The sequence below is a fragment of the Charadrius vociferus genome, unplaced genomic scaffold, assembly GCF_000708025.1.
Source record: "Charadrius vociferus isolate BGI_N301 unplaced genomic scaffold, ASM70802v2 scaffold385, whole genome shotgun sequence".
NCBI classification, from domain to species: domain Eukaryota; kingdom Metazoa; phylum Chordata; class Aves; order Charadriiformes; family Charadriidae; genus Charadrius; species Charadrius vociferus.
In genome coordinates, this window is record NW_009648925.1 from 6,424,327 (window position 1) to 6,451,800 (window position 27,474).

At 39.2% G+C, this 27,474-nt stretch overlaps 1 protein-coding gene across 1 annotated transcript in view; it reads left to right on the top strand.

The window, feature by feature from the left end:
* CNTNAP5 (contactin associated protein-like 5) overlaps positions 1 to 27,474 on the top strand; it is a 223,281-nt gene that overhangs the window by 145,291 nt on the left and 50,516 nt on the right. Inside the window, exon 15 of the mRNA XM_009887328.1 lies at positions 19,523 to 19,679. Within this exon, the coding sequence (XP_009885630.1) occupies positions 19,523 to 19,679 (157 nt within the window). The remainder of the gene's footprint in view (positions 1 to 19,522; positions 19,680 to 27,474) is intronic.

A 27,474-nucleotide genomic window follows, 5' to 3' on the forward strand; every position in this document is an offset into this window, starting at 1 on the left:
TTCCCTATATTTCTGGTTTGCCAAAAAAGTTTAAAATGACATGTCTAATTTACAACATGTAGTGATTCCAATATGTTAACAATACTAGCACATGAAAAGTGCTCCTGGTAGCTCAGTCTGCAATCAGTAGCCATTTTCTATTCTTTTTGTTCAGGCTGTCTCATTCAATGCCATCAAAATGTTGGTAGTGGCACTTGTTGATAAGAAAGAAAAGATGATAATGATTCCTGGCTGTTCTTTTTCTCAATTTTGTATTACTGAACCTAATTCAGGTCTGACAGGTTTGGTTTACTGATGAATCCAAGCCTATGATGGGATGAGCAGAGATCTGAAAAGTGGTTCTGTAGAAAAAGCAACATCAATCACATGGTATGTTTATTTTAAATACTAAGTTTTCATTTAAATGCTGATTCAAATGGTCAATACAATCCATAAAATTATCTATTGATATATAGAGACTATTCTCTTTTGGGGAAAATATGTGTTTGCATATTTATGTAGTTACGTGCAGATAGGTTAAGAGAAAAAGAAGAGTGAAGGTTGACTGGAATTAACTTCTTGGGATAGGTGGATCATTGTCAGGCGTGGTGCAAGACAAGTTAGTGTTCATTACCCTTGGTTTTGCTAAAGGCTTTCTGTACATTAGCATTTGTGTATCGCCCATTGTCACCATTATTTCAAGCTCTCAGATTTTATCCAGATGAAAACGTTTTGGCATGTGGCAGAAATTAAGGGCTGTTCCTCAGAGAGATCTTCATGACTGAACACTAACATTACAGCAGAGGGTGGGAATCTAGGACAAGTTATCTTCTTCTGAAGTACTGTTTCGGCTGCCTTTGACTTTTTCTCTGGCTGCGAGAAGTCAGTTTGGTCAGTTTGTTTTGCCATTTTATCATCTATCACTGAACTGGAGAGAGTCCACCTGGCAATGAGTGTTTTTCAGGGTTCTGTTTTGAAGTCCTGTTTCTCAGAGCCTCCAGGTTCAAAGCAGTGCCAGCTTTCTAGGTCACTTCCTTCCCAGTGCGCACTTATGTTCTGGATTCAGACAAAGAGATCCAGTGTTGTATTTTGTTTACTGCCTCTGTGAGCCAGGTTAGGGCCACCAGTCAATCCACAGACCATTAGAAGTACCTACTTAATAGAGGCAGAATTTTATTGAGTGAATAATTACATCCTATTACTGCTGAAGTAATCACCTTAGATACAACTGATGCCTCCAGAGGGAGGTATGTTCTTTCCAAAATGCCACCCTGGACAATTCATTTTACTTCTGTACAAAGCTCCAGAATCTGTCTGACCATATTGTACTACAGGTTGTCATGTTTTCAGAGGATGAAATTTGTGTTCCGTGAAATATGCCATTGCCAAAATTAATAGGTAAATGAACAAAGTGAAACAGACCATTAGAACCATTGTAATATTGTAGTTGCTGGGTTGTGGCACAAAAGCAGAAGCTAATGGGTAAACATAATTGTATTATAGTGACAGGAGCTATCAATGTATAGTGCACAACTGTGATTACACAATGGAAAGCAGTCAACTGTTATGAAATATGATTTAGCAGGCAGGCCAGTTGCAGATAATCTTGCTTAGAACAATACTTTCCTTGGCTAGTTTGTTTTAGCTGATGGAAGATGATAAATGGCAGCTATTTCTTTCCTATCCTGCTGGAATTTCTTTTCAATTTCACTTTGATAATTTTCATAATCCTTTTTTATATTATTCTGGACAACAATACTGAGATTTTTGTGTTTGCAGAAATGTTCCTGAGGCATGAACAGATTGTTCCTGAATATTCATGCAAATAGGAATTCAGCCAAAGGTCTGCAGAGTAAATGTTGATTCTAACACCTTGAAGTCTTTTTGATGCCCTTGTCTTTATTTCTGCTCTAAAACAATGCTTCATAATTTTAAATGAACACTCAAACAATATCTAATCAAGATAAACAATTCATAGGCTGAACTGTGTTTGTATAACATGATTAAAAAGCTTTGAATAGCTAACATAATCAGAACATTCTATTAATGGGCAGCTTGAGAGAAGCTACAATATCGAATGATTCAACTGAAAAAATACAAAGCTCAAGATATGCAGGATCAGTTCCATTAGATTCAGTATATTTATACTGATTTAGGCAAGTAAGATGGTGGATTAACTCCTTAGTTATTGCATCCTTCATTAAATTCCCCGTTAGTGTAAAAGAAACTACATAACACAAAAACATTGTAAAAATTCAGATATGTCGAGAAGCTAACAAGCTCATCCATAGCTTGTTAATGCAGTATTTGCAAACAGAGTCTAGACACTTCAGCATTAATTAATTGAAAAAGCCAATACTGTATTCCTATAATATAATAGACAGGTATACTCTGTACAACTTAAGTAGAGGACGGTGTAGAAGCATCTTTAAGCCTGGTTACTGGAGTGGTGCAATATAAATTAGAATACCTTTTCTGGCCATTTTTCAGAGCCAGGAAAGGGACTGATGCAGAAGCTTCTTCAGATCACTGTGTCACTCAAGAGTTTACCCATGCAGGAGGACTATGTCAGTGACAGACTAAAATAGATTCAAAGCTCCTTTATTCTGCTAAAGTGGTTCAGAGTAGTTGGAGCACAGGAGAGAGTTGGGTGCTCAACTGTTTAGCGCTCTCTCTCTCAGAAGTTTTCACTCTGTGCATATGCAAAAGAAATATCAGTTACTTTGGTCTTCACTGAGCAACTTCTTTTGAAGGAATATGTAGCTGGGAATTAAGTCCTAGAAATCTGTTACAGGGAGGGCTGAAGTGGTTCAGAGCTAGCCTGGGCAACAGCCAGCATTGCTAATTGCATCCTTGGATGGCAGGCCAACCAAGGGTTTCTCTATACAGCAAAATAAAACTCTCTAGAAGTACCTGAGCTAGTTTAGATCATGGTTCAATACATGTGTTTTAGCGTACCTTTCAACAGCACATAACTTTTTCCACTGAACAGTATATGGATTTTTATAGCTACTGCCACATAGTACGTTAGTTGTACCTGAGTTTTGACATGACACCGTTTTTTACTGAATAGACACACTTTATTGCTTTCACCCACAGAACAAACAAGCACAGCTAATTGATGTTGCAAATACAGAGGTAAATCTCGAAATTTTAGTCCTCAAAGTCCTGTTTCCATTTATCAAGAGAATGCTGTCTTACTGTTATGCCGTGCTTCTTAATGTGAGATATTGCTATGATGAGTGTAACCCATGACAAAACAGTGAAAACTTGAATGCGCTAAATGCAGAATTAGGTGGCTAGTTGAGTGATAATATATTGCCTAACCTAATGAAAAGACATTACCTTTAAATAATGGACCGCATCATAGATTTAATTATCCCAAGGCAAGGTAGTAGGTTCTTCATGCAGACAAGGTCAATTACCTTATCCAGAAGAGCCTGTTTGAAGTGTATTATGAATAATTCACAGACATAGAAATTAGCTTTGAAAAAATGTCCCAGCTATAATGTGGTGAAAGCATTCAATTTCTTTTTTAATGTATTTAAGATAACACCCAAAGGACAATTATGGCTGCTTAACTGTAAGGCTACTTAAATGACAAGAAATGACAATTGTGTGGTCAAACTCACATTAATGCATTATGCAGAGGAAGTGTCGTCATCGTGGCAGAGTCATATCAGGCCACAAGAAACTGATTTCAAACCTCATCTTGTAGTTTTAAATGCTGAACGAAATTTGTTCAAAGATTGATTCATTTATTAACCTTTCTCAATAGAGAAGACACAGTTGTTGCTGTACAAGCTTTGTTTATTCTGGTTAGTCAGAGCTTTTAGTTCTTTGGCTTTCTTGTGTGGAGAACAAGGTCCAGAGTGATTGAGTAACTTGTATGATTTTGGAGAGTCTGACAAACCCAAAGGTGGAACCAGAACATTTAATTTTCCATCTTTAATCGGAAGACTAGTGTTCTGCGTAAGCACTAAATTACACTGTTTCTAAGACAGTATTGTTCCAGTCAAGGACTGTTTAGCATTAGATTTAAAATGATGACAGTAGCCATGGTAGCAGAATGCATACTCACTTGACATATGGTGACCTTAGGTGTGAATTAGAAACACAATAAACCTGTAAGTCTGGGGAATAACATGCTCTCTCAGCATATTTTGATTCCACAGGCAAAACAATAACCTTAGCTTTCTCTCTTTGACTTTGCAATAAGTGGTAACGGCCAGGGGAAATCCCTCGGGGGCTGCAGTTTTCTAAGATGCCTGGCAAGAAGATGGCTAATTCATCAGGTATCTCAGTTTAAGTGTTTGAATGTAATAGTGACATTTCATGGCCTTTGAGTTTACCTGCTTTATTTGCTTGAAAGGGAGAGTTCAGCAGAATTTTAGAGGGTGCTATAGAATCGCGTATCTAATGAGGTGTACAGCCAGCCTAATGCTGTTTCCATTAATGACAATGTCAAGAATCCCATTTAGTGCAGCAGGAGCAGGCCTGGGATCCCTGGCACTTTCAAAAGATGGTTTGAATAAAGGGGAATAAAAATTTGACACATTGTCCGTTTATATAACAAGCTGCTAAAATACGTGATGAAGTAGGAAACCGCCACAAAGAGACAGGAAAGAAAACTTCCATTAAAGCAAACATAGTGAAAAATTGAAAACATGAGAGTTGAGGGTTTTTTGGTATTCTCCATCATCCATCTTTTCTCCAAGAATCAATTATCAAAAAAAAGCTTAAGAATTCCCTTTTCTCCCCCTTCACACAGTTGTTGGCCTCCACCCCAGTGGTTTCTGGGAGGACTTGATAAAGACTAATCTGAGCCTGAGAGACTTGCTAGCTGATGTACTTATTTGCATGCATGATGTGAACAGATGTTTACATAGTAGTGTGAAGTAGGCCAGCTGTTTGGGAGTCGTTTATGAATTTTATTTAAAAGTAAAGCTGTACAGTTAAAACCTTTACTCACAATGTGGAGAGAAAAGAAAGCCAAATTCAGACAAATACATTTCTTCCTGTATTATGGGATTGTTTCCTTATGCACAGCAGTTTTCTGTGTCTCTGAATTTACAGCATAATACAGCTGCCTCTTACCTGAATCTCGGGGCATGGGCATCTGCACCTTATCTTGACCAGTTGCACGTGAGTGGAAGAAAATACTCAGCACAGTGTCAACTCTGCTGAATGTCATTTGTCTGAGGGTGAGGGGAGAAAAAAAAAAAAGCAGTACTGAGATGAGGGGAGGGGGGAAAATTTGTCAATTTTCTTTACAAGAGCTTGCATATTGCTGATTGTTTCTGCAGTCTTCTGTAATGAAGCATACATCAGGGTAATGTTTGCCTTTGCATTTGTTCTGCTCTTCAGATGTGAGAAAAAGCATAATCCTTAGGAATGTATTACAGTCATAAATTTGTAACTTATATTTATTAATTCCTTAATGGAAATCTGAGTGAAAAGCTTCCATTATAGAGGTGTACGTACGCATGCAGGCATATGTATAGAGAGAAGAGGTTGGAGCAAGGGGCTCTCATATATTTTTAAAAGTAGTTTGCCCCTTTGGGATTCCCATTTTTTCTGATCTGGGACTGGCTCTAAAATACAAGTCTTGGATCTGATCTTGTCCATGACTTCATTTCTTCTGACCCCTGGCCCCCTGGGGCTCTGTGTCTTCAAAATCAAGCAAGCACCCCTTCTTCACAGAAAGGGTTGTCAAGCGTTGGAACAGGCTGCCCGGGGAAGTGGTAGAGTCACCACCCCTGGAGGGATTTAAAAGATGTTTAGATATAGTGCTGAGGGACGTGGCTTAGTGGTGGACTTGGCAGTGTGAGGTTAACAGTTGAACTCAGTGATCTTAAAGGTTTCTAACCTAATGAACTTGATTTATGATTCTAAAAATGGTTGTAGACAGTTAAATGAAGTGATTGAGCCCAGTTACTTTTTGCATAGCTGTTGGAGAACTCTAACGATACATATTAATGTATACCTTGCCAAACTCCTACGCCAGTCTTGAAGTGATGTACCTGCCTCAGTTGTATTGTTTCCACCCAAGCATTGCTACATGAGGGAGATGACTACATCTCTCCAAACCAGTAGTAGGCAGGATTTGTGGCAGGTTGTACCTGTCTTGAGGAAGGTACATTCAATTAAGAAGCCTTACTTTTGGAAGGAAAGATGGTGATGAATGTGATGGTCTTCAGAGATTTTGATTCACAGCCTTGATGCAGCCCACAAGAAGTGTTTGTCTGAGCTGTGACAAAAGTCCTGTGGTAGAAAGTTACATTCCTCATAAAGATCTTGATTCTTAATTCATGAAGCTTGTGGTTTGATTGAATGGCTGCAATGGTGGTTCTTTCTCTTGCAGAAGGCACATAGAAGCAGCCATCTAGGTTAAGTGCTGAAAATTAGATGAAATGGACGCAAGATTAACTGCTCTGAAAATAGGGACTGTAACCTTGTCGACTGTATATTCCATAAGAAGAAAGAAAATGAAAAAAAGTATTTGATATGCTCATTGCAACCTGTGTGATCGGCACAAGTGATGTGGCAGATGGAGTTCTCTCAAGAGTCAAGAGGTGTGCTCCAGTACTGCCTGCAAATTAATGAATTAGGCCAGGTCATCTGCTGGATTGGGATAAGATGCCCTGATTTTGACCAGAGGGCAGGAAGTCATGTCTCTGAAAACTGTTAAGCTTTGTGGCTGATTCTTTGACACCGGACACTTGCCGATATATTTCCTAGAGTCGCTGAAGTGCCCAGTCCCACGTTGCAGTGTGCGTGTCCATGTGTGGTGGGGGAAGGAGTCTGTGTCTCTACGCGGTTCTGTTCAGCGTTTGGAAAAAGAGGAAGGACTGGTGGTTTCTCATGGCTGCATGGTTGTCATTCTTCTGCAGCATCTGCCCATTCCAGTATTCACTGCAGTGGTAAAGCTACAGCCAAGTTCTTCCCTCTGCTCCAGGAGCAGAAAACTGTCTCTTGAGCTGAATAATAATCTCTGTTAGTGACAGTAGAGCTACAGAGCGTAGCTGAGATGTTCATATTCTGTCCAGTACCGTCTGTACATGAATCTATACACATACCCATATATAGATCCTTCTGTTTGCTACAGTTGTATAGAGAGATACACAGGAACCTGAGACCAATTAAATAGCAAAAGCTAAATAGAAGACCTATTTGAAAGATGTGAACTCATTGCTAAGAGGCTGAAGAAAAAAGAGCTGCAAATTGATTAAGCTGTTCCACAGAGAAGACAGATTGTTGTCTTCCTGACCTTTAAAGCTGGTCAGGATATATCAATAGGGGCATCTTCTGAGTACGGTATTCTATGAATTTTTTCATTTATATTCTCTTGTTTTTCTCTTTACGTGCTGGATTGGAGCCAGTTCATTTCATGGTCTTACTTGTACATATGTTCTGCTACAGCTGCATTTTTCCAAAGTGCCCAATTTCACAGCACTCCAGCCTTCCTTAGGATGACAAATGATGCCCCTGCTGCTCTGACCAACAGAACTGTAATTGCAGCCTGAGATGGGGATGGCTGAACCGATGCCATGCTGCAGTTTGGGTATATCCTTAAGTTGAAACTTGACTGCATTTGTTTATTGTAGTCAAGTTTCCAATTCCACCACTTAAGGCATTAACTGCTGACATTAATTGTAACATTGAGGAAAGCAGAATTGCTCAGCAGTTGAAAGCTGTGTCAAATCAGTAGTTATTTATTTACCATTGCTCTGTAATGTGTTGTAACACATTGGACTATAAAGAACTATAAAGAAGTTTAATGAGTTGCAGCAATGCTTGTAGCCTCTTGGAGATACTGGGATGCAGTTTGATGAGTTTTTTTGATAAAGCGCTTAAAACTAGACTTTCTCCACTGCTGTGCTGAATGTCTAGATGAGTGCTGTTATGATCATAGTAAGTACAACTGAGTGTTGTCTTTTGCCAACTCACACGTTTTGGGAACAAAAAATAAACAATCCAGTTCAACTGGCCCTGTGAGATATCAATTCAGCAGGGATGTGACAGAAGAGTAGGAGGAGAGGCTCAGAGCATGGGTTTTATTCTGCTTGTCCAAGCTGCCTTGTTGGCTCATAATTAGTATAAGATTCATAAACGTGCCTGGATTATTCTGTAAACTCTTTTCTGGATGTTGGTTTCATTTTTTGGTTGTTTGCAATGCTTGTTTTTTAGAGTACAACAAATATATCGCATGCTCTGCACAGGGACTTTTTCAGCTGTTTCACATAAATTTAAATATACTGCTTTTTTGCCTTTCAAAAAAACCCCAAACATACAAAACCAAACCAACCAAACAAACAAAAACCCAAAACAAACCACCTTCTGGCTTTTTTTATATAAAGCTGCATGGGGAATGATACTGGATTTCCCTCTTACTGAAGATGCTCATTTGCACAATTAATTTTACAGGGAACTTGAGATGTTCACATCTCATTTCCCGAATGATTCTTTCCAAAACAGAAGCATCATCCCAACAATATATGTGAGTGCTATTATCAGTTTTAATAAAATCCCCTCACTTATTTAATTAGGGATTGCAGCTTCAAAGTGATTAACTATATGTTATTACCTTTTCTAATTTATGTTCTATTAAGACTGTTTTTCTATTTTTATTCCAGTCAAAAATTCAGCATATTTACTGATGATATTTTCTGATTTCTTTAAGATCAATCTAAGCCATGAAAGTCAGTAGTTATTATCAGACACTTACAGAAACCAGTTACTGGTTGCACTTCAAAAAGGCACTCTGTGGAAATGACATTGTCCCAATGTCTTTCTGATCAGATTCACTCCGTGTAAATAGATGTTATTCTCTAACTGTCAGCCTTGCTGTATTAACCTGGGAGCTGAAAGACAAGGTGTGTTCTCGTTGCTTCGTGAATCAATATTACTAATAAAGATTCTCTATATCCAAATCTAGCTTTTATTATTCCTAGAAGCTGTCATCGCAACTACAATGGGAACAAAATTAATCTGTCTTTTGTGGAGGGTCATCAAATCAGAAGACAGTCCAGTCACTAGTGACTGTGGGTGCAATGTGACCAGAAGGGGGAAAAAAAAGTAATGATAAGGACATTTTTCTCACTATTAATGCTAGTAGTTAAAACTGCATATACAGGAAGCAGTTCTGTCGAGTAAGGTAATTCCATTTTTATTCAGACACTATTCAAAATACAGTGGGGGGAGAAGAACCATTATTAGTGTATGTAGTTCCTCCCAAAGGACCAAGCAAAGATTGCTTTCCACGGCATATTTTTCTGTAACTTATCCAGTCTCTTATTAAATGTCCAAAAGTCCCTATTTTATCTATTTTCTTTTTCTAGTCTATCAAATTGCTGGATCATGCCCACAACAAAATGCAAACTTTCCACAGGTTCCTGCAAGATTTGGATTAAACCTTGTACTAACTTCACTCAACTTTACTCCAATTGACTTGTGTCCATAAATTTGAACAACCTGCTCAGAGTTATGCCCTGGCTTCCAGACTACCGTTATGCCAGGCTGTAGACGTGGGGTTTTGTGGACTCTCTTGATGAAGGGCTGAGGCTGGTAGGCAGGTGAGAGTGCCTGAGGCTGGGAGTTGCGCAAAGCTGGGGGCTTTGCTGTACAGCTCCGCCGTTGCACCACATTGAGTGCATGAGATGCAAAGTGCTGTAGGTAGGGTCCCTCTCTTACTCTTCATCCATGCCCTATCCCAAGAGCTTGAGATGTCGCGATGGATCTTTCAAGAATAAATGGATCAAATATATAATTAATGTTCCTTTTTTACCCTCTTTTAAATTAGATCCTTCAGGCCTTTATTTCAGTTGCTGCACACCTGGAGATGGTGCTTTTACCTGTCCCAGTGACAGCCGCAGAGTTTGTCAAAGGAATTCTTAGAACCCGAATCTGTTTCGGAACAGCTTGAAGCAGGGGGCTGGACTAGACGGTGTCCAGAGGTCCCCTCCAGACTCAACCGTTCTGTCCTCCTGTGAGCAGCCTGATGCTCAATAAGTGCAAATCAGCACGACTACCCTGATTTTGCTGGAGCCATATGCGTTTATACCAGTTGCTGGATCTGGCCCTTTTTATCCCTGGAAAATAATAGTGAATGAATGAGCTGCAAAGTGTTTCTTTCTGACAGTCTTTCCTGGGACAGTTGCTTGTAATGTAGTTTATACTGTTCTGTAAAAGTTGTTGTCTCACTTCAATATTTCCATGAATAATAGTTGAATACTAAGTTTTCTTGTGGTGAAATGATTGGTTTACGGTTTGATGCACCATTCATAGTCTTCATGAAGCCATTCATAGAATAGCTTCAACTATTCCCCTCTGTCCTCTGCAATGTTATTTCAAGGCTCTGAAATGGCTTTCCTCTATGAAAACTTAAATAGCATTTAATGCTGTGATAAACTACTTCTTTCACCTTACAGTAGTTTATAAGGTGCATTAGTTCAGTAGTCTCTCCTTAGCCTGTAGCCCTTTCACATCCATTATAAAACACTTCAAAATGAAAGTTCTGACGAAGAGCATATGATCTGTCTAAATGTATAAACTCACTCATCTTCCATGCTTTCCTCCAGTCCATGTGGTAGATGGTGATCGTCTGATATATGAACCAGGCTACCTCAACCCGTAAGCTGGTAAGGTAACGTGTGTGAGACTTCAGTAGGACATTGAGAGACTGGGCTGTGTTACTGGATGCATACAGGGTGGCTGCAAATGTCACTCCTGTTGCCTTCCTCAAGCCCCAGAGAGCCACCGAGAAGCATTGGTCTGCTGCAGATACAGAGAACCCCAAGTCTTAATCACATATGATCCCTCAGTACCCCATGGCGTTTTCACAAGAATTGGAATGACTTGATCTGGTTTATCTTCTGTTTATTAATCTATTAATTCAACACTTGATACTATTTACTCTCACTAACTATTTTTATACTTATGCAGAGGAACTGATTAAGGATGAAAGACCATTGTCCTGGGCACTGTATTGAGCCACCACAGGAGGTGGCCTTCCAGTGGAAACGGGTGAGATGTTACCAGTGAAAGAGGATGAGAATGAACACGTAGGAGCAGTGTGAGGGCAACAAATGATGGCATCATCTTATTGCCATTATTCTTACGGGCTCTACCTATGACATAGGGAAAAAAGTCCAGACACATGCTGAGCAGGACCTGCTCCTCTGACCCAGGCAGGGTCATTCTGGATCCCACTGTGGCTTGTCCGTGGTCATTGTTCACTTGCAACTGAGTCCAGACCACTGATGGGTTTCTGGTCCCAGCACAAAGTAAGGATGTGGTAAGACATGCATCAATGTCATAGGGCTCTCTGTTAAGGCAATGCAGGGCTTGTTTATCCGAATTTACCTGGAGGAATTAGGCTCAACAGAGTAAATGGGAAAGGAAAAGGGGAATGAGGAAGAAGAAAAGGAGTTGAAAGCAAGAGGGACAGATTTGAAGTGAAGCTAAGCTGAAATGCAGGAGATAAAGGAAATAAGATAATTTTTTTGCTTCAGCAGGGTGGGATATCCAGTCCACCTTCAGCAAAACTGCTGGGGATTCAAAGCTGCTATTTTCTTTGGTTGGTCATTTGTCCCTAAAAGCTGTAATCTTCTCTGCATTTTTGGTTTTTTGGGTTGATTTGTTGTTGTTGTTGCTTTTTCTTCCTAACCTGCATGCCTTCAGCTGTTCTCATAGTTTCTGTTGCTGGCTGGAGTCCCACTTGCATCTTTCAGGAAACTTGTCACTTGGCCAGAAATTTATTGAGAAAACAACCCAGCCTGAGCTGGCAGAGGAGAATGCAAGTACTTACAATATTTTCAGCTTTGTTTGTTCTTCAGTGGAGACGTTCGTCAGGCATAAAATTTTAGTTTGGATGTAGATTCAGTCTTCCTCAGCATATAAAAAAGTGTTTGGGTCTGAAATCCTTATGCCCATCCTCAAATCTGTCTCTCAAAGGGTTAATGATGATTTTACTTTTACTGGAGCTCTGTTAGTGTGCGATGGCAAAACTCCGTCATTGAAGCTCAGCAGTTCTGCTCATTAGCCTCCTGTTAAATCTAGAAAAAGCAAAGGTCCATGGTCATTTACCTTCTTTCAGCCCATTCGCATCTGTGAGAATATCTTAACAATTCCAGGAAGAACAGAACACACCATGGTAGCAGGTGCTCCAGAGGGAGATACAGTTCCTCTGCTTAAGAGAAAGAGATGCAGATGAATGCTGCTGCATGTTTTTTCTTTTCTTTTTTTCATAGAATCATAGAATGGTTTAGGTTGGAAGGGAGCTTCAAGATAATTTAGTTCCAACCCCTCTGCCATGGGCAGGGACACCTCCCACTAGACCAGGTTGCTCAAAGCCCCATCCAACCTGGCCTTGAACACTTCCAGGGATGGGGCCTCCACAACTTCCCTGGGCAATTTGTTCCAGTGCCTCACCACCCTCAGAGTGAAAATTTTTTTCCTAATGTCTATTCTAAATCTACCCTCTTCCAGTTTGAAGCCATTATGCCTCGTACTATGACATGCCCTTGTAAAAAGTTCCTCTCCAGCTTTCTTGTAGGCGCCCTTCAGATACTGGAAGGCCTCTATAAGGTCTCCCCAGAGTCTTCTCTTCTCCAGGCTGAACAACCCAACTCTCTCAGCCTGTCTTCATAGGATAGGTGCTCCAGCCCTCGGATCATCCTCGTGGCCCTCCTCTGGACCCTCTCCAGCAGGTCCATGTCCTTCTTATGTTGAGGGCTCCAGAGCTGGATGCAGTACTCCAGGTGGGGTCTCACGAGAGTGGAGTAGAGGGGCAGAATTGCCTCCCTCAGCCTGCTGGCCACACTTCTTTTGATGTGGCCCAGGGTATGGTTGACGTTCTGGGTTGCGAGTGCACGTTGTCTGCTCATGTTGAGTTTCTTTCAACCAACACCACCAAGTTGTTCTCCTCAGGGCTGCTCTCAGTCCATTCTCTGCCCAGCCTGTATTTATTCACGGGATTGCCCCGGCCCAGATGTAGGACCTTGCACTTGGCCTTGTTGAACTTCATGAGGTTTGCACAGGCCCACTTCTCAAGCCTGTCTGTGTCCCTCTGGATGTCATCCCTTTCCTCCGGTGTGTCGTCTTCTCCACCCAGCTTGTTGTCATTGGCAGACTTGCTGAGGGTGCACTCCATCCCAACATCCATGTCACCAACAAAGATGTTCAACAGCACTGTTTTTTTTGTTTTTAAGCAATTACTTCAGACTGGGACTCTGTATGAAAGCAGTGCACCTTGGCAACAAAGCTGAATAATGAGAAAGAAAATGTCAGCAAAATACTGCCTTTCTTTCCCCTTTTCCTAATAACACTTACCAAAATAATTTTAAAATGAGGGACAGACTTTGTGACTAAGTAATATTTGCCCAGGGAATAGGTGCACTGCATTAGCAGGACTACTTCATTTTCAGATAGTTGCTCCTAATAAGGGTTACAGGATCTGACCAGAAATTGAAATCAAGTTCAGTGCGAACCTTAATAACACTGGGCAGCAGCGTTTGTACTCAGTACAGAATAGTGCCTGTCTTGCTGCAGTGTTTGACCAGCCATGATTTCCAATGCAGTCATGTTTGTCATCTCTGAAAATTAGGGTGGTGGTATGTGGATTACAGTTTTAAGAAAGAAGGACAATAGAGCTGAATTCTACAACAGGCATGGGGAAGGTTTTGGGTAAAAGGGAAGAAATGTTAGATGGTTATTATGGCTGTACCGAAAGGAGAAGGGCCAGATGTAAGAGGTGTGTGTGCACATGGAAGAAGAGTAGTAAAGTACAAAAACAACTGGATGACTTGGTGGCTCACTCAGTGAATAATGTTCAAAGGAACCATGTCATTGGGGATTCTTACTTTTTCCCTGATCCATATGTATGTTCATTTTTTCCAAGATAATCTGATCTTGAGTTAAAAATAGGGGTTTGTTTTTGAAGTGCAGAGAGCCTCGCCACCTTGGAGGGTGGGTGTTGCTTCCCTCTGGCTGGGGCAGAGCCATGAGACCCTCATGGGGGGCTGTAAACCAAAGAGTAACTTTTTTCATTGTTAAATCTCAGCATCGACTTCAAAGAATGGGTAGCACATACTGGTTAATGCAGCACAGCCTGAGTTCACCCCGCTTTGTGTTATTAACGTATTCTCCCAGAGGTGTGAGCTGTCATTTAAACCAATACAGATTCCAAGTCATTAGTACCACAAACCTCTTCACTGAACAAACAGCCTCTAAGAATATATTAATTTTGTGTTATCCACTAAATACAGAATATTTCTCCTATTTGTCCATAATTTTGTCCAGGATTATTATAAACACTTTTTATTTGATTTATCAAAAGTGTATTTTTTTTTGTTGTTGAAAAGGCCAAAGGGGAAGAAATTGGTTTTACTTCAATTTAATTTTTAAACTTCTCATAAAAATAGCTAGAAAAATGTTGCAATGGAAAAAGAAATCAAGCATAGGAAAACAAGACCTTTGTAAACTCTTACAAAAATACTGAGTCACAATTTTCCCTTGTTCTCACTCTCTAACCCCTTTCTCTGTTTTTTCAAGAGTCCTTTTAAAATGGATTAGCTGAGATCATAATTTGTACTTTGGATTTACCTCTGGATTCAGTTATTCAGGTTGAAATTGCCTCATATACATATGTGTGTGCATATGCACATATATACACCACAAAAATCTGCTAACTGCCTGTTTCACATAATGTTCGATATATCAGGTGGGCCATTTGAAGGATTTGATATTGTTGAAGTGGGTAGTGCAAACACATATTTTAAGTTTTTGAGTGCAGTAGCAAAAAAGTGGCTTTGATTGCTTTATGTAATTCTACAATCAGTATTTTCCCAGTTTTCACTATCTCTTGGTATGTGAATCTTTCCTTTTAAGAGAGAACAGCATAGATGCAAATTAATATACGTTTTCATCAGTAAGATCTATAGATGTACGATTCAACAAATTCTGCTTAACTCAGTTTGATTTTGGAGAAAAAAAAAAACAAACATGAAAACGGGCAAGAGAATGTTGTTTCAAAACAATATGGTTTCAATGTTTCAACAGACAGATACAAGTAAATTGACTTGCCCTAGTGGTTGAAAAGACCTTTAACTGACCCATTTCAGTAACTTGGATGCCACAAAAGCCTTACCTGTGTCAGGGGTATGTAATGAATGGGTCAGAATTTAGGTTTGTACAGCACAGGAGTTTAACATGGGTTTATCTTTAGATTTTTGTTTGTTGCAGCAAGAAGAACCACCTGGCAAGTGATGCATACAAATCTTGACAAATATTCCAAGTGTAGTACTGTTAAAAATGCATAGCTTTGTTTTAACTCATGCTGTATAAACATAAAAGCAATGCCAAGGCTTTCTGCCTATATGAAGGTAAACTGACCCCACAGAAGCTGTTTGGGATTCATATATATAGTAATTTAGCCCTAAATGCTGTTGGAAAATGCTACTTCTCCCCCTCCTCTAGCTTCTGAGTGCCTATACAAATAATTTTTGAAAAAATTCTCTGCCATTTAAAACATGAGCAAGCCTAAAACCTTTAAAAATAACTTGTATTGCTCACAATGTCAGTGGCCTCTAATACAGAAAATGAGAGAACTGTCAGTACAAGGGAGATTTAAGAGGACAGACATTTTCTTGTAAGCTAGTAGAGGGACACCGAATACGTTTTCAGCCATTCTTGTCACTAGAAGAGCCAGGTACACATTGCAGGTGAATTTGATCTCAAGCCATACCTCCTTCTAAGGATCATTGGAAAGAATCCCCATGTGTCTCACTGCTGTTCTTTTTGTAGTCCTCAGCCCCTGCGCTCAGAAACTGTACAGTCTGTGCCAGCCTTGCTTCTGCTGAAACAGATTGTGTATGAACAGTTAAGTGCACTGATAGAGCAGGTACTGGAGATCTACTGGCGATCGATTGAAGAATTAACATCCAAAAGAAGCTTACTCTCCATGCATCGCAGGATGGAGGAAAACTTGACTTCTTGTCCACGTGTTTCAGTTTTGTATATGCCAGGGTTTCCAAAGTCTGTCTTGGCTGTTCAGCTACACACACGCAGTAGCTATTGAGTAGACCACAAGGAACCAGCCTATGGGGACAGGCAGAGGGAAACATCCAGATGGTTAATGGATGGTGAGACCCCTTATTCTTTCTTTTCAGAAGACCTATGCCAACCTTGCTTTCTGCAGCCCGTGCCTGGCAGTGTGAACAAGTAGCGGTACTTGGCTTGATACAAAATACTGTCTGCCTGCTCAGTTCTTTATTCAATCCTCTATTAAATTATGGTACAAACAGTGTTGTAAATATCACAGCTGTTTGTAGAGGCTTCCAGACAGCATCATCGCAGAAAGGATTATTGTCCTCTGTAGGAAATATAATTTTTTTTTGCCTTTTTTGAGGATTTTGTGATCAAAATTAAAACCTTCCAAAAGCAGCTTTGGCAATACAGGAAGAAATCACTTGAACAAAACTGGCTGGTCTCTAGTACTTTTACTGGTGAATTCGGTCACTTGGGGCTTGTTTGCTTTGCTTGGTTTGGGATTTTTTTCACATATATTCTCCTTCAGAACCATAGTACGGAGTTCGAAGACAACGTTAATAAATTTATTATAGCAGGGTTTTTTTCAGTTCTAAATAGATAAAAATGCATGGAAAATAATACTTTTATTTGTGCAGTAGGCTTTTGACAACCTTTTTTGACTAAATAATGTGTTACTAGGTACAATGTAAGCACAGAATGAAGAAGTAGTAGCACTTCTTATTAAATGGACTTTATAACTTAGAAATTTTAAAGTGGAATTCTACTGAATATGTAACCGTTAGTTTATGGGGCCATTTTAACCCCTTAATTAATGTCATTGGCAGTCTGTAGCTTCACCACAGAAAGGAAATCAATTCATTTTGAGGTGGTGGAGGAGTGATAACGCTTTGAAAACATGATAATACCATGATTACAGAAGGGAAGATACTGCAACAAATCTGTAGGCTTAGAGGAAAGAATCTTAATCAACACCTGCTGGCCAAACTCAATCTCAATGCAAAGCACCTTCCGAGGTATAACACTGTCAACTTTCCAGAAAGAACTCAGGGATAGATTGATTGGCATTGCTAGTGAAATGCTGCATTACTTCAGCATTACAGGTATATGACATACAATATATGTTTCAGTAATTCCTATACACTTTGGACATTGGTCAAAGTACTTTAGATTTAAGAGCTTTGCTGAATACCTCTGTGATTTCTCATGTGTTAAAAATTAAGCATATTGAAAGAGTTTTGAAGAATCAGGGCATAATTTTCCTTAATACTACAATTGATTTCTAAGGGACTAGTTAGGGAGAAAAATTTACTCATCTTGAGTAAAGGGTGGCAGAACTCTGCCTAATAAATAGAATTTTTGAAGAGACACTATTTTTTTATAGACTGTTCCCTTGACGATCTAAGATTGTTCCTTCTAATGTTGAATGCTCTATTTTTTAGCACTGTGTTTAATTTAGTTGTAAATGACTCAAAGTGCAGTGCTTCTACACTTCCCCAGTCTATATCATAAATCTGAATGTGTATGTGTTTGCTTGGTATTGCTCGATAAAACAAATAACAGCAGATCTGGAAAAGACATCAGAAAGCTACTCATTCTTAATTCCTGTGAAGGATTGCTTATTTCACTGTTATGTTTAAGTACGTAATGATTTTTGCCCAAAGAATCTGACATAGGTTGAATTTGATTAATGAATACCATTATTTACTGATGGCTTGAAGGATTTATCTTTATTTAAATATTTTTTTTCCAGAATGGGTACTTTTAAAATTAGATTAAGCACTTCTGTATAATATCTATTTCAACTCCTAGACAAATCACCCTTTTATTCAATTAAAATTACTATTCCAAGCTTTACCAAGTAATTTCCCAGAAATATAGTATAGACCTATTCAACTGGCCACAGCAATCAACTTCTTCAAGAAAATCAGATGAAGAGAAAAGAAAGAAAACATCTATGTGTTGACAATAATATGAACCCAAAAATGAGCGGGCACATTATTGTAAGATGAATCCTTAGATGTTCTTAAATTTTGGTTTTCTAATGAGTACCACTGGGTATTGGTCAAACTTGTCATGTCTTAATTGTTGGTATCATGAGAACGGAGTTACTCTTCCTATTTTTATTTTGCTTTTTTCATGAATTTACAGTTCAGCAGTCTAAGCTTAGAAGGAAAACAAATATAAATTCATTTTGCCAAGTGATTCTAAAACTCATTTTAATTAGTCCCTTACACTCCACAGTTAACCTTGATTGCATTTCATATTTTAGACTTTTCTGTTTTGTATAATGATGAATACTCCCTACTAATAATGTTAGTAAAGCAGAAGAATAAATTGATACATTTTTCTACATTAGCAGTGCAGTTTGTTTTTCCAAGCTCCTTTGATCAAAAAGTCTTGATATGTCAATTTTGCTAAATTTTGCCATCTACCTGTATGTGTAACTGATTACATTTCTTGATTTAAGGATTAAGAAGTCAATGAAAAAGTTATCTGAGCTGGAAGACAAAGTCAATCTTAGCAAAATGTTAATCCGTAGATTTCATTACATCTGAATCTGCTTACTGTATCTGACTATTAATATTTAATGCTCGATGTATAACAGATTATGAAATTTAAACAAAAACTATATTGGTTTATATAAATACATAGATTTTAGAGCTCCTGTAGATAGAAAATAGCTTCACGGAGACAAATTAATTCCCAGGTAGGGAAATCTTTTTCCCCACTTATCTCCTACCTGAATCCTTAATCTAGGATGTTTTAATATCTTACGGAGCTTTGCATTTGCAAATTCCGCCCTTGGAGAGCACATTAAAATCGCTACTCCTGCTTACTTTGAAAACAATACAAGTTTTGGTCTTAGTTTTGAGAGTAACTGTATTAAGCCCATACTAATAGGTCAGTTTGTGTGTTATTTCTGAAGATTTTTGCTCTTTATACGTGAGTCTTAAGGTAAAAATCCTGATGTAAGAGCTAGAGTCTCCTTCATAACAGGTAGACTCTGCAAGCGGTCCTTGGCCAATACTGGGCGGTTCAAGACAGTTGTGCGGTGTGAGTCATGGCAGGAGAATTGTTTTTAGACTCCTTCAGTGATCAGATCTCCCCTCTAGCATCACACAGAAACACTGGACACAGCTGGTGCAGACAGTGGTGTTGGGTTCGCACATCAAAAGTCTTACGAGCTGAAATGAACCAAGGTTCTCATGGGTGATTGGCACGTGAGCCCTGTGGGGAAAATATCTGCTCCTCCAACCAAATGGGATTACCATAGAGCTCAACATGTATTCCATAAAATGGAACTTGGGCAAAGTTTATGGTTTGTTACTTTGTATGTAGTTCGCATCTTTTCTTTCAGTATTATTTAACATGTCCACCTCCATTCTCTTTTTTTCATTCTCAGGAGAATCCAATTTGCTTATCAACTTCTCTCTCTCTCTCTCTCTTTTTCTCTTTTCTCTTTTTTCCCCTCCTCTCTTTCCCTTTCATCCAGATGGAATGCCATTTGCTTGGTGGGTTGGCCGTGCCAATGAAAAGCATCTTTACTGGGGAGGATCTCTTCCGGGCATTCAACAGTGTGCATGTGGACTGGAAGAAAGTTGTCTGGATATGAGATATTTTTGCAACTGTGACGCAGATAGAGAAGAATGGTAATAATTTTAACGTGTATAGTAGTGTCTGTGTGAGAGCTGGGGATGAGAAGTAGGGCAAAAAGACTTAACTCTTTTCCTGATTCACAGCTGAAGAAGCTTGAATGGCTTGAGTATGATCAAATGAGAATGAAAGTCAAACTAGAATTTGAACTTCTGATTTCATCTTAAATTTTTTCTTTAAAGCAGAGAAAAGATATCTGGCTGAAGCAGGTTGCTGGGATGGGTTGTCTTCAAAAAATCTTTGTTGTTGAATGCCAAATCCAGTTGTTTTATTTGTTTAAAAGTTTCCATTGATTTAATTGGAGCATTGCATGAATAAAGGCTGTAGGAGGTTGGTGCATGGGTATACATCAGAGCAGAAAATTCAGGCATAGGCACAAAATTTAGGTACAGATAGCTAAAGAACAAGAAGGCTATACTATTAAAAAGACTTGTATTTTTCTTATGAAACAGTATATACTGTATGTGACTTAACTTCCTTTTACATTGGGTCCCAAGCTTTTTAAAGTAAGTGGAGAGACTTTGGCTTCTGTAGGTTTTGGTTCAGTCTCCATAGGAAGTTCTAAACTTACAGCATGAACATTCAAAGCCTTCCTCAGGTTCAGATCTTTGTTGTGCCTTGATGCTTCATGAATTTGTGAAGGCCACCTCACAACCTTCTCCCATTCTCTACACCTTCAGAGACTCTCCAGCAGCTGAGAGCTGGTTGGTGAACCTTCCAATTAATTCCATACTTGTGTTGGAGGGGACAGAAATGCCAGATGAGTGTTTTTGAATGTACAATTTGAAACACTGTGAAAATACATGTGAAAAGTCTGTTTCACCCTCTCTCCTTTCTGGACCACTCACTGATGGGAGCTGCTGCCCTTTCTCTAAAAAAAAAGTTATTTTTACTTCTAGTAGTTCAGAAATTATGGATAATGGAAGTAGACAAGAAATGTCTTGCTGTAATAGGCTACTGTGTTTGAAATAGTGTCCGAATTATCCCTGTGAAACCTTCACTTAGAATGAATAGAAAGGAACTGTGAGGGGTCTTGAAACAAACAAACAAAAATATCAGAAATTACTTGTCACTGTAAGTCTTTGGCTTTTCTGGATGCTTGATTTCCAGACAGTGTGATTATTCCCTTGGACCCTTTATATCCCTGGGGTCACTATTCACTTTCAAAAATCATAGCTGTAAGGGGATTTCTTCAGGAAGATCTTAATGTAAATGTTGATTTATGAAGGTGATTTGTATAGAAAGGCCTGGCTGTGCATATTAATTTATCTTTTCTTTAATGTTTGGTTAACAGAAGCACTTTGGTGAGGTTTATACATGAGCATCAAAAGCATTTGTTTTTACTGGTTCATAATCCTCATTTCACTTTTCGGTGAGCTGCTACTCAAGCAGAGCAGGCTGTGTTACGCTGGCAGACCTTTGGGGTTGTAGTCTGAGACTGCGGGACAGTGCACCACTAGATTGTACAATCCAATGTCAGGTGAAAGCTAAATGCAGTTTTATAATGTTTCAACTGAGTCTCCGAAGGAAATGAGACCTAAGCGAGTGGGTGTTTATCTCCATTTCCCCCACACACCCAATGATTTTGAACAAGCAGACACATTTCAAACATCTTTAACAGAGAAAGAGAAATCTCAAATGTATTAGGAATTACAGATTCTATGATAAATTATGCCAGGCTGAGGGGAAAAAGCCAATTAAAACCCACAAGAAGGAAGTTAAGGAAGCTTAGACTTTTATTAGATTTTGGAAAACCCTCACGGGAGAGAGATGTTGGAAATCATGCTTCATTAGCTTGGCAGCTCACAGAGCTACTTGTTTCTCCTAATTTCATTATAGTAGCAGGATATGCATAGAAGTTTCCTCAGCTAAACTGCCTATTGTTTGTTGGTTTGGGGGTTCGGGTGTTTTGTTTTGGTTTTTAATCCATTTGAAATTTGGACTTTGGTGGTATTCTAAATTGCAGGTTGCCTTTCTAAAAGCTAAAAAGCCTGTGACCTTTACAAAGAGTTTCTAAACATAAGAAATTTCATGCCTTTTTAAGATTACTTTTGTGTTTCTCTGCCAGAACACTGACCCCCTGATATATAATGAGCATTTGAATCTGAAACCTGCTGAGATCTGAACTGTGACTTTAACCTGCTATACATTATGCTGGAAGGAGCAAGACAGCAGTAGATGCATTTATTTGCCTTAGCATGAAATAAAATGGGTGCTGCAGAGTGGAAAACCAGAAAATCATTTTTGTTCCTTTTAGATAAATCAGGCTGCTCACTGCAGCTCTGAGGTGGGAACTCACCAGAATAGCTGGAGCGTCGTTCTGAAGAGGAGGCAGGCTTAGGATTTTGCTTTGATTTGGTTTCCCTAAGCTAAGTCTTGGGTGCAGAAGATGCTGCTATTTTCTTAGAGCAGCAAAAAAAAAAGGGAAAACAACAGAAAACAGACCTGAAAAAAGTCCTGACCCAGGTGTTTGGCAGAACACAATATACTCTTCTAGGCGTGCTGACTTTTAAATGATATCTGAGCAGACACCTGAGCCAGCTACTGTCTCTGGGCTCTTACTTCGCATGACACCAAGTTAGTCTCCCTGGAATTATGCTGGCCAGATAAACAGGAATATAGTTAGCTGCATGCTACGTGGGGAAGTCTTTTGTATTTTTCACCTTTCCTTTTATTAAGGCATTCTAGTGAAAAGTATCTTTTTCCATCCAGCTACTTCCAAATTCTGCAGTATGATGACAGCTAATTCTGTCACTGCAGAATTGTGGCGCATTTTCATGGTATTTGCTGGAGAATGGGAAAAGACCTCTGCTGAGGGAGCAGAGGCACAAGTTGTCACTCTGACCCAAGCAAGGGATCTGGAAAGGTGTTAAACGTGACTTGACTGTAGTTTATGCATGCCTCCAAAGAAAGAGAGATTCCTGACTGTTGAAAGCTCTTGCTAGTGGGTGGGAACATCCATAGAAATCCAGTGGCTGCAAGCTGAAGCTAAATCTACTCCAGAAAATGTTTTCTTTCTCTCTCTCCCCCTTCCCCAACACTGAGAATAGTTAACTACTGGAACAAGTTATATATAGATGAGACAGATTTGCCGTAGCTTCCAGCACTTACCTTCAAAGCAATTACCTTTTGAAAGATATGCCCTGTTTCAAACAGAAGGTGCGTTCTTGATGCAGACTTTATTGGGGAAAAGTGTTAAACTGATCTAAAGAATAAAGCATTTCTGAAATGCAGACAGGGTTGTGTTATCTTCAGTCCATTCTAGAGATCCTTTGGATCCTCAAATACCTCTCCCAGGTTGTCTTTCATCTCAAGCAAAATTCTCTTGCCTTGGCAATAAAAGTCTTGCTGCTCAGCAATCCTTTCATTTTAAAAGGAGGAACCTCTTTTATGACATGGTGGCACATGACTGTCCTGAAGTCCATTTGCTACTTTGGTCTCTCTGTCTGGAATCCATTTTCTACTCCCAATGGACACACTTGCTTGAAGCCAGTCATCAACCAAACCTATTTCGTGCTGACTGCATTCACCTGGGCACCTTGTGAATTTTGAGAACTTTACAACTTTTTATTTTGTACAGAAAGAGCAGCATATCTGGAAGTCATTTTGCACAGGAAGTTCAGGCATCTCAGCAGAGTGTGGTGGACAGTGTTGTTTCTAACCAAGAGATTGGCCATCTTTTATTTCTGTTCTCCAGTCTTATTATTCAAATTATAGGAATATCCTCTGCTTTTATCTTCTAGAACAGCTTTCTTCACTGGGGAACTAAGCCTTTGAGTCCTCCCATTTCCAAAGTAACATACATTCCCCTCTTTACCGTGCCTTTGGGGTGCTGCAAGGAACAAGGAAACCACAGGACGTGAAAAGAAGGAGAGGAGAAAAGGGGAGAGGGGATATTACTATTGTCAGACCTACTTTGGTTCCATTGAGTATATCCAGCTTTGTTGAAGGAGGAGCAACGCCCCGTGGTAGCTCCCTCTTTGTACGAGCTATATTTGTGCAAAGCTGTGCCAGAGCCAGGATGCTAAAACTGGAAGGGCTGAGGAGAGCAGGAGAAACCCAGCCGCTGACGAGCCCAGATGTGACAGGTTTTGTTTGCTCAGCCACTATCCCGCACTGAATCCGTTTCCCCAGAAGCAGTGCAGGCAACTCCGCAGAGCCTGTGAGCCCATAAATAAACCCTGCCGGAGGTGAGCTGGCCTGTATAGAGCTGTCTTGGATATCTGCCTTCATGACTGCGTTTGTCAACAAACTAGAAAAGCTGCCTGCAGAGAGCTGGCTGTAGCAGGCCCCTGAGGTGGCAGGAATCAGTTCATTACTATCATTACCGAACTCTTTCTCTGTACCTCTTCTCTAATTCAGCAAAATATAGCCACTGCATCTTGCCTTCAACTATTAGGCACGTCCTCTTCTGCTGCTATTTTTTTCTTTATTGTCACTTTACATTGTTGTACCCAGTAAAGCATTTTTGGATGCAGCTGGTGAGTGAGATGGCAATTAAAATGTATTACCTTCGATTATTAATGATCTGTCTTGCACAGGGCTCAAAACTTTTTCTGATGGAAGCCTTTTTCACTGGCCTATTCCTCATGCAGTTCGTTGACATCTGCTGATGATAGCATTCTTCTCCCCAGATGTAGTGTATTCAGGAAAATCTGTACTGAATATCTGAGATACTGAGGCTCAGACCCCACCAGAGTTTTCATTAATGTACAAGAAGAAAATGTACCAATATGGGATCATATGAGAAGAAATTATATTCAGTAGCACCAATGCTCTACTGTCGGTTAGAAAAAAATATGGAAACAGCTACCTAGAGATTACCAATTTATGATGGCTTACGCTGTTAGGATACCATAGAGTGAGATTTTCTTGAGCATGTTTTTATTAGTGGCCAGGAAGAAGAAAAATAGCCTCATAATGTTACCATCAAAATAGTTATTTGTCATTTACAGGTAAGACTACCTGTGGTACATCTTAGAGTATCCAGTTGCTGCACTATCACCTTTAGCATTGCTGCACTTGCAGCGAAATTTTTTTCTTCTTTTTTTCCTTCGCGCCCCTCCCCCATACATAGAGCATTTGTTTGATATGTAACATGCCTCATAGCTTATTGAGGAAATCCTTTGGGTAGATACAGACATTAATCTTCAGACATGGATAAATGGATGACATCCAACTGCATTTAATACCCATAACTAAAAATATTTCAGTGATTTAATTTAAAGGGCATTATTGGATTTGGTTTGTTTTGGTTTTGCTTGTGGGAAGTACAAATTGATACTACCCTTTATGCAAAGAGCTCAGAGAAACATCTGTTCATTAAGGGTGCTTTCCACCCTCTGAAAAACATTCAGATTTTCATCTGCATTTGTGCCGAATTGAGTGCCAAGTCCGGTAAGCAGAAGGTCTATTTCCCAAGTTTATTAATTTATTTGTACCATTTTCTACATGTAAAGGACTCCTTTCAGGAAATGGATAAAACCTGCTTTGATTTTTGTGAAATCAGGACTTAATTTACATTCCTGGCCAAAGAGCATCATATTCCCCCTGCACCTTCCTGCAGGCAGAACCCACCTGTAGATCTCAATACCGAGAAGTGGAGCATAGCTTAGTACAAAAGGCATTCTCGGTCAAAGTAGTCACAGAGTGCTATGTGAAACCTGCTAAGAGAAATGAAGTAGTGGTTTTGGCTAACCTGAGAAGCAGCTGCAGAAAAACAAATATAATCTGTTTTTTAAGTGTGTATGAACTGCTAAATTAAAATACACATGAGTAAAAACTAGCTCTGGGAACAAATACAAAAGTGATGAATCTAACAAGGTTTTATTTTTGTTTAAAAGACAAAATTATGTATGTGCACATCATAGTGCAGATGCTTTCCATCACAAAATAGAACTTTTTATTTGAAAATTGTCGTACATTAAAAGTGATCCCCAAACCCCCTTCAGGCAAAATTCCAAATGTTTTGTCCAAACCCTGGAATATTTGTGTTTTGTAGTGCCACGGCTGTGCCTCCAGGAAATTGTTGTACAGGTACATGAAGCTCTCTTGCTCCTCTCTGAGGCATAATACACCATATTTGAGAGGCTGCCATGATGTGCCATGTAAAGAGAAGAGGAATTGTGGTGCTTTGTAAGAAAGGGAATCTGAAATAAGTTCAACTTAAAGAATACCAAGAATTTAAGACACTCAAATTTTAGCTCCCATGAGGGCTTGCATAGTGTCTTCAAATCTCTTTTCTGCTTTTCTTAGCTGAAACCTCTTAGCTGTTGACTTTTCACCAAAAACTTGATTTCCCACTGTGAAATAATAATAATAAACTGCAATAATAGGTGTGTTCTTCCTGTCATTAACACATTCTCTGAAGGGTAGAATGTTTTTCTGATAGGTTTTATTTCAACGTCTGCTTGTATGAGAATATGTATCCTTACACAAGTCTTTTTTTTCCCATGTGTGAGAGAATAAAACACATAAAATGTACTGTTTGAGCTTCAAGAGAAACTTGATTGAGTTTTCAAGGCATTAACATAAAAGTGAAGATTTTTATTAGTTCTAGAATATTTTTCTTTCTCACAGTTGAGCTATGCTACTAAAGTTCTCTGTGACACTGGCATATAACTAGTAAAAACTCAGAGTCATAAAATTCGATATAAAAGAACTTCATGCAATATAACAGAATATCTAATAAGCAATGCAGTTTTCAGAGTTGTGGAATAGATATCTTTAAAATGTCACCATTTCATTTTTTTTGTAGATATCTTCAGTGGTAGCTGTAGGAAGACACTGATTTTTATTTTAATGCTGATCATAGCTAGTCAAAAGACTGCAGTATTTTTTGAATGAAAATAATTTTGCAGGAATCTTCCCTTAATATTTTGTGATTTTTTTTTATTATTTTTAAAAAAGTAAATACCAGATTAGTTATTCATGTGTATATTACATATTTTATGGCCTCTTTCTGTGCATCTTTCTGCATTTCTTTCATTCGTTCTGCCTACTCCTCTTCCTCCCACCCACTGAAATACCTTATTTAGTTATCTTCCTAAGAAATACTCAAATAGTTCGGCTTTTGTTACAACCGTTTCATAATCTGTTGAGAGAATTTACATGAACTTTCAAAGACTGATACAACAAGTTATATGAGTGCTCTGCCGAGAGACCTCTGTGAAGAGATTTGGAGACCACGTACTTTCGATTCATACAAGGTGTTTTTCCTTCTAAGTCTGTTTGGAAGGCATCCCTCTGCCTTGTGCCTGGGAATTTCATTTTGCTGCACTTTGTCTGTAATTATCTGCATGTCAGACACCCACTGAAGTAAGAAAAAAATGTTAGGGTCGGAGAGGGTACCTCTCCTTTTCCCCTTGGAATTATGAGACAATTAACTGTGCTGCATGCAATTAGAAACAATGAAAAATAAATGATATGTATGCAGCCTTTATCAAAAAGATCAAAATACTGCTTCTATTTTTTCTAACATTAATCAGAGTAGAGCACTTAGCTAAGCAAACATCCGAGGTTGTGTGTCAGAGCACAGCTGCAGTGTTCATCCTGATTATTATTTCTTTGCTGAAGTCCTGTGTCCCCTCCCACAGCTGGAACTATAAAGAGAGCTACGTTTGTGGAAGGTGGTATTACGAGCAGCACGTAGGTAGTCTGGGATCCTGCCTGGGATGTCAGACTCTTTGGCAGCAGTATCGCTCAAAAAGTGATACCTGTTTCCTGATGCTTTGTGTCACACCTGCTGGAAAGAGCAGTGGGTGTAAATTTGGGATTATTGGCATTTTGGAT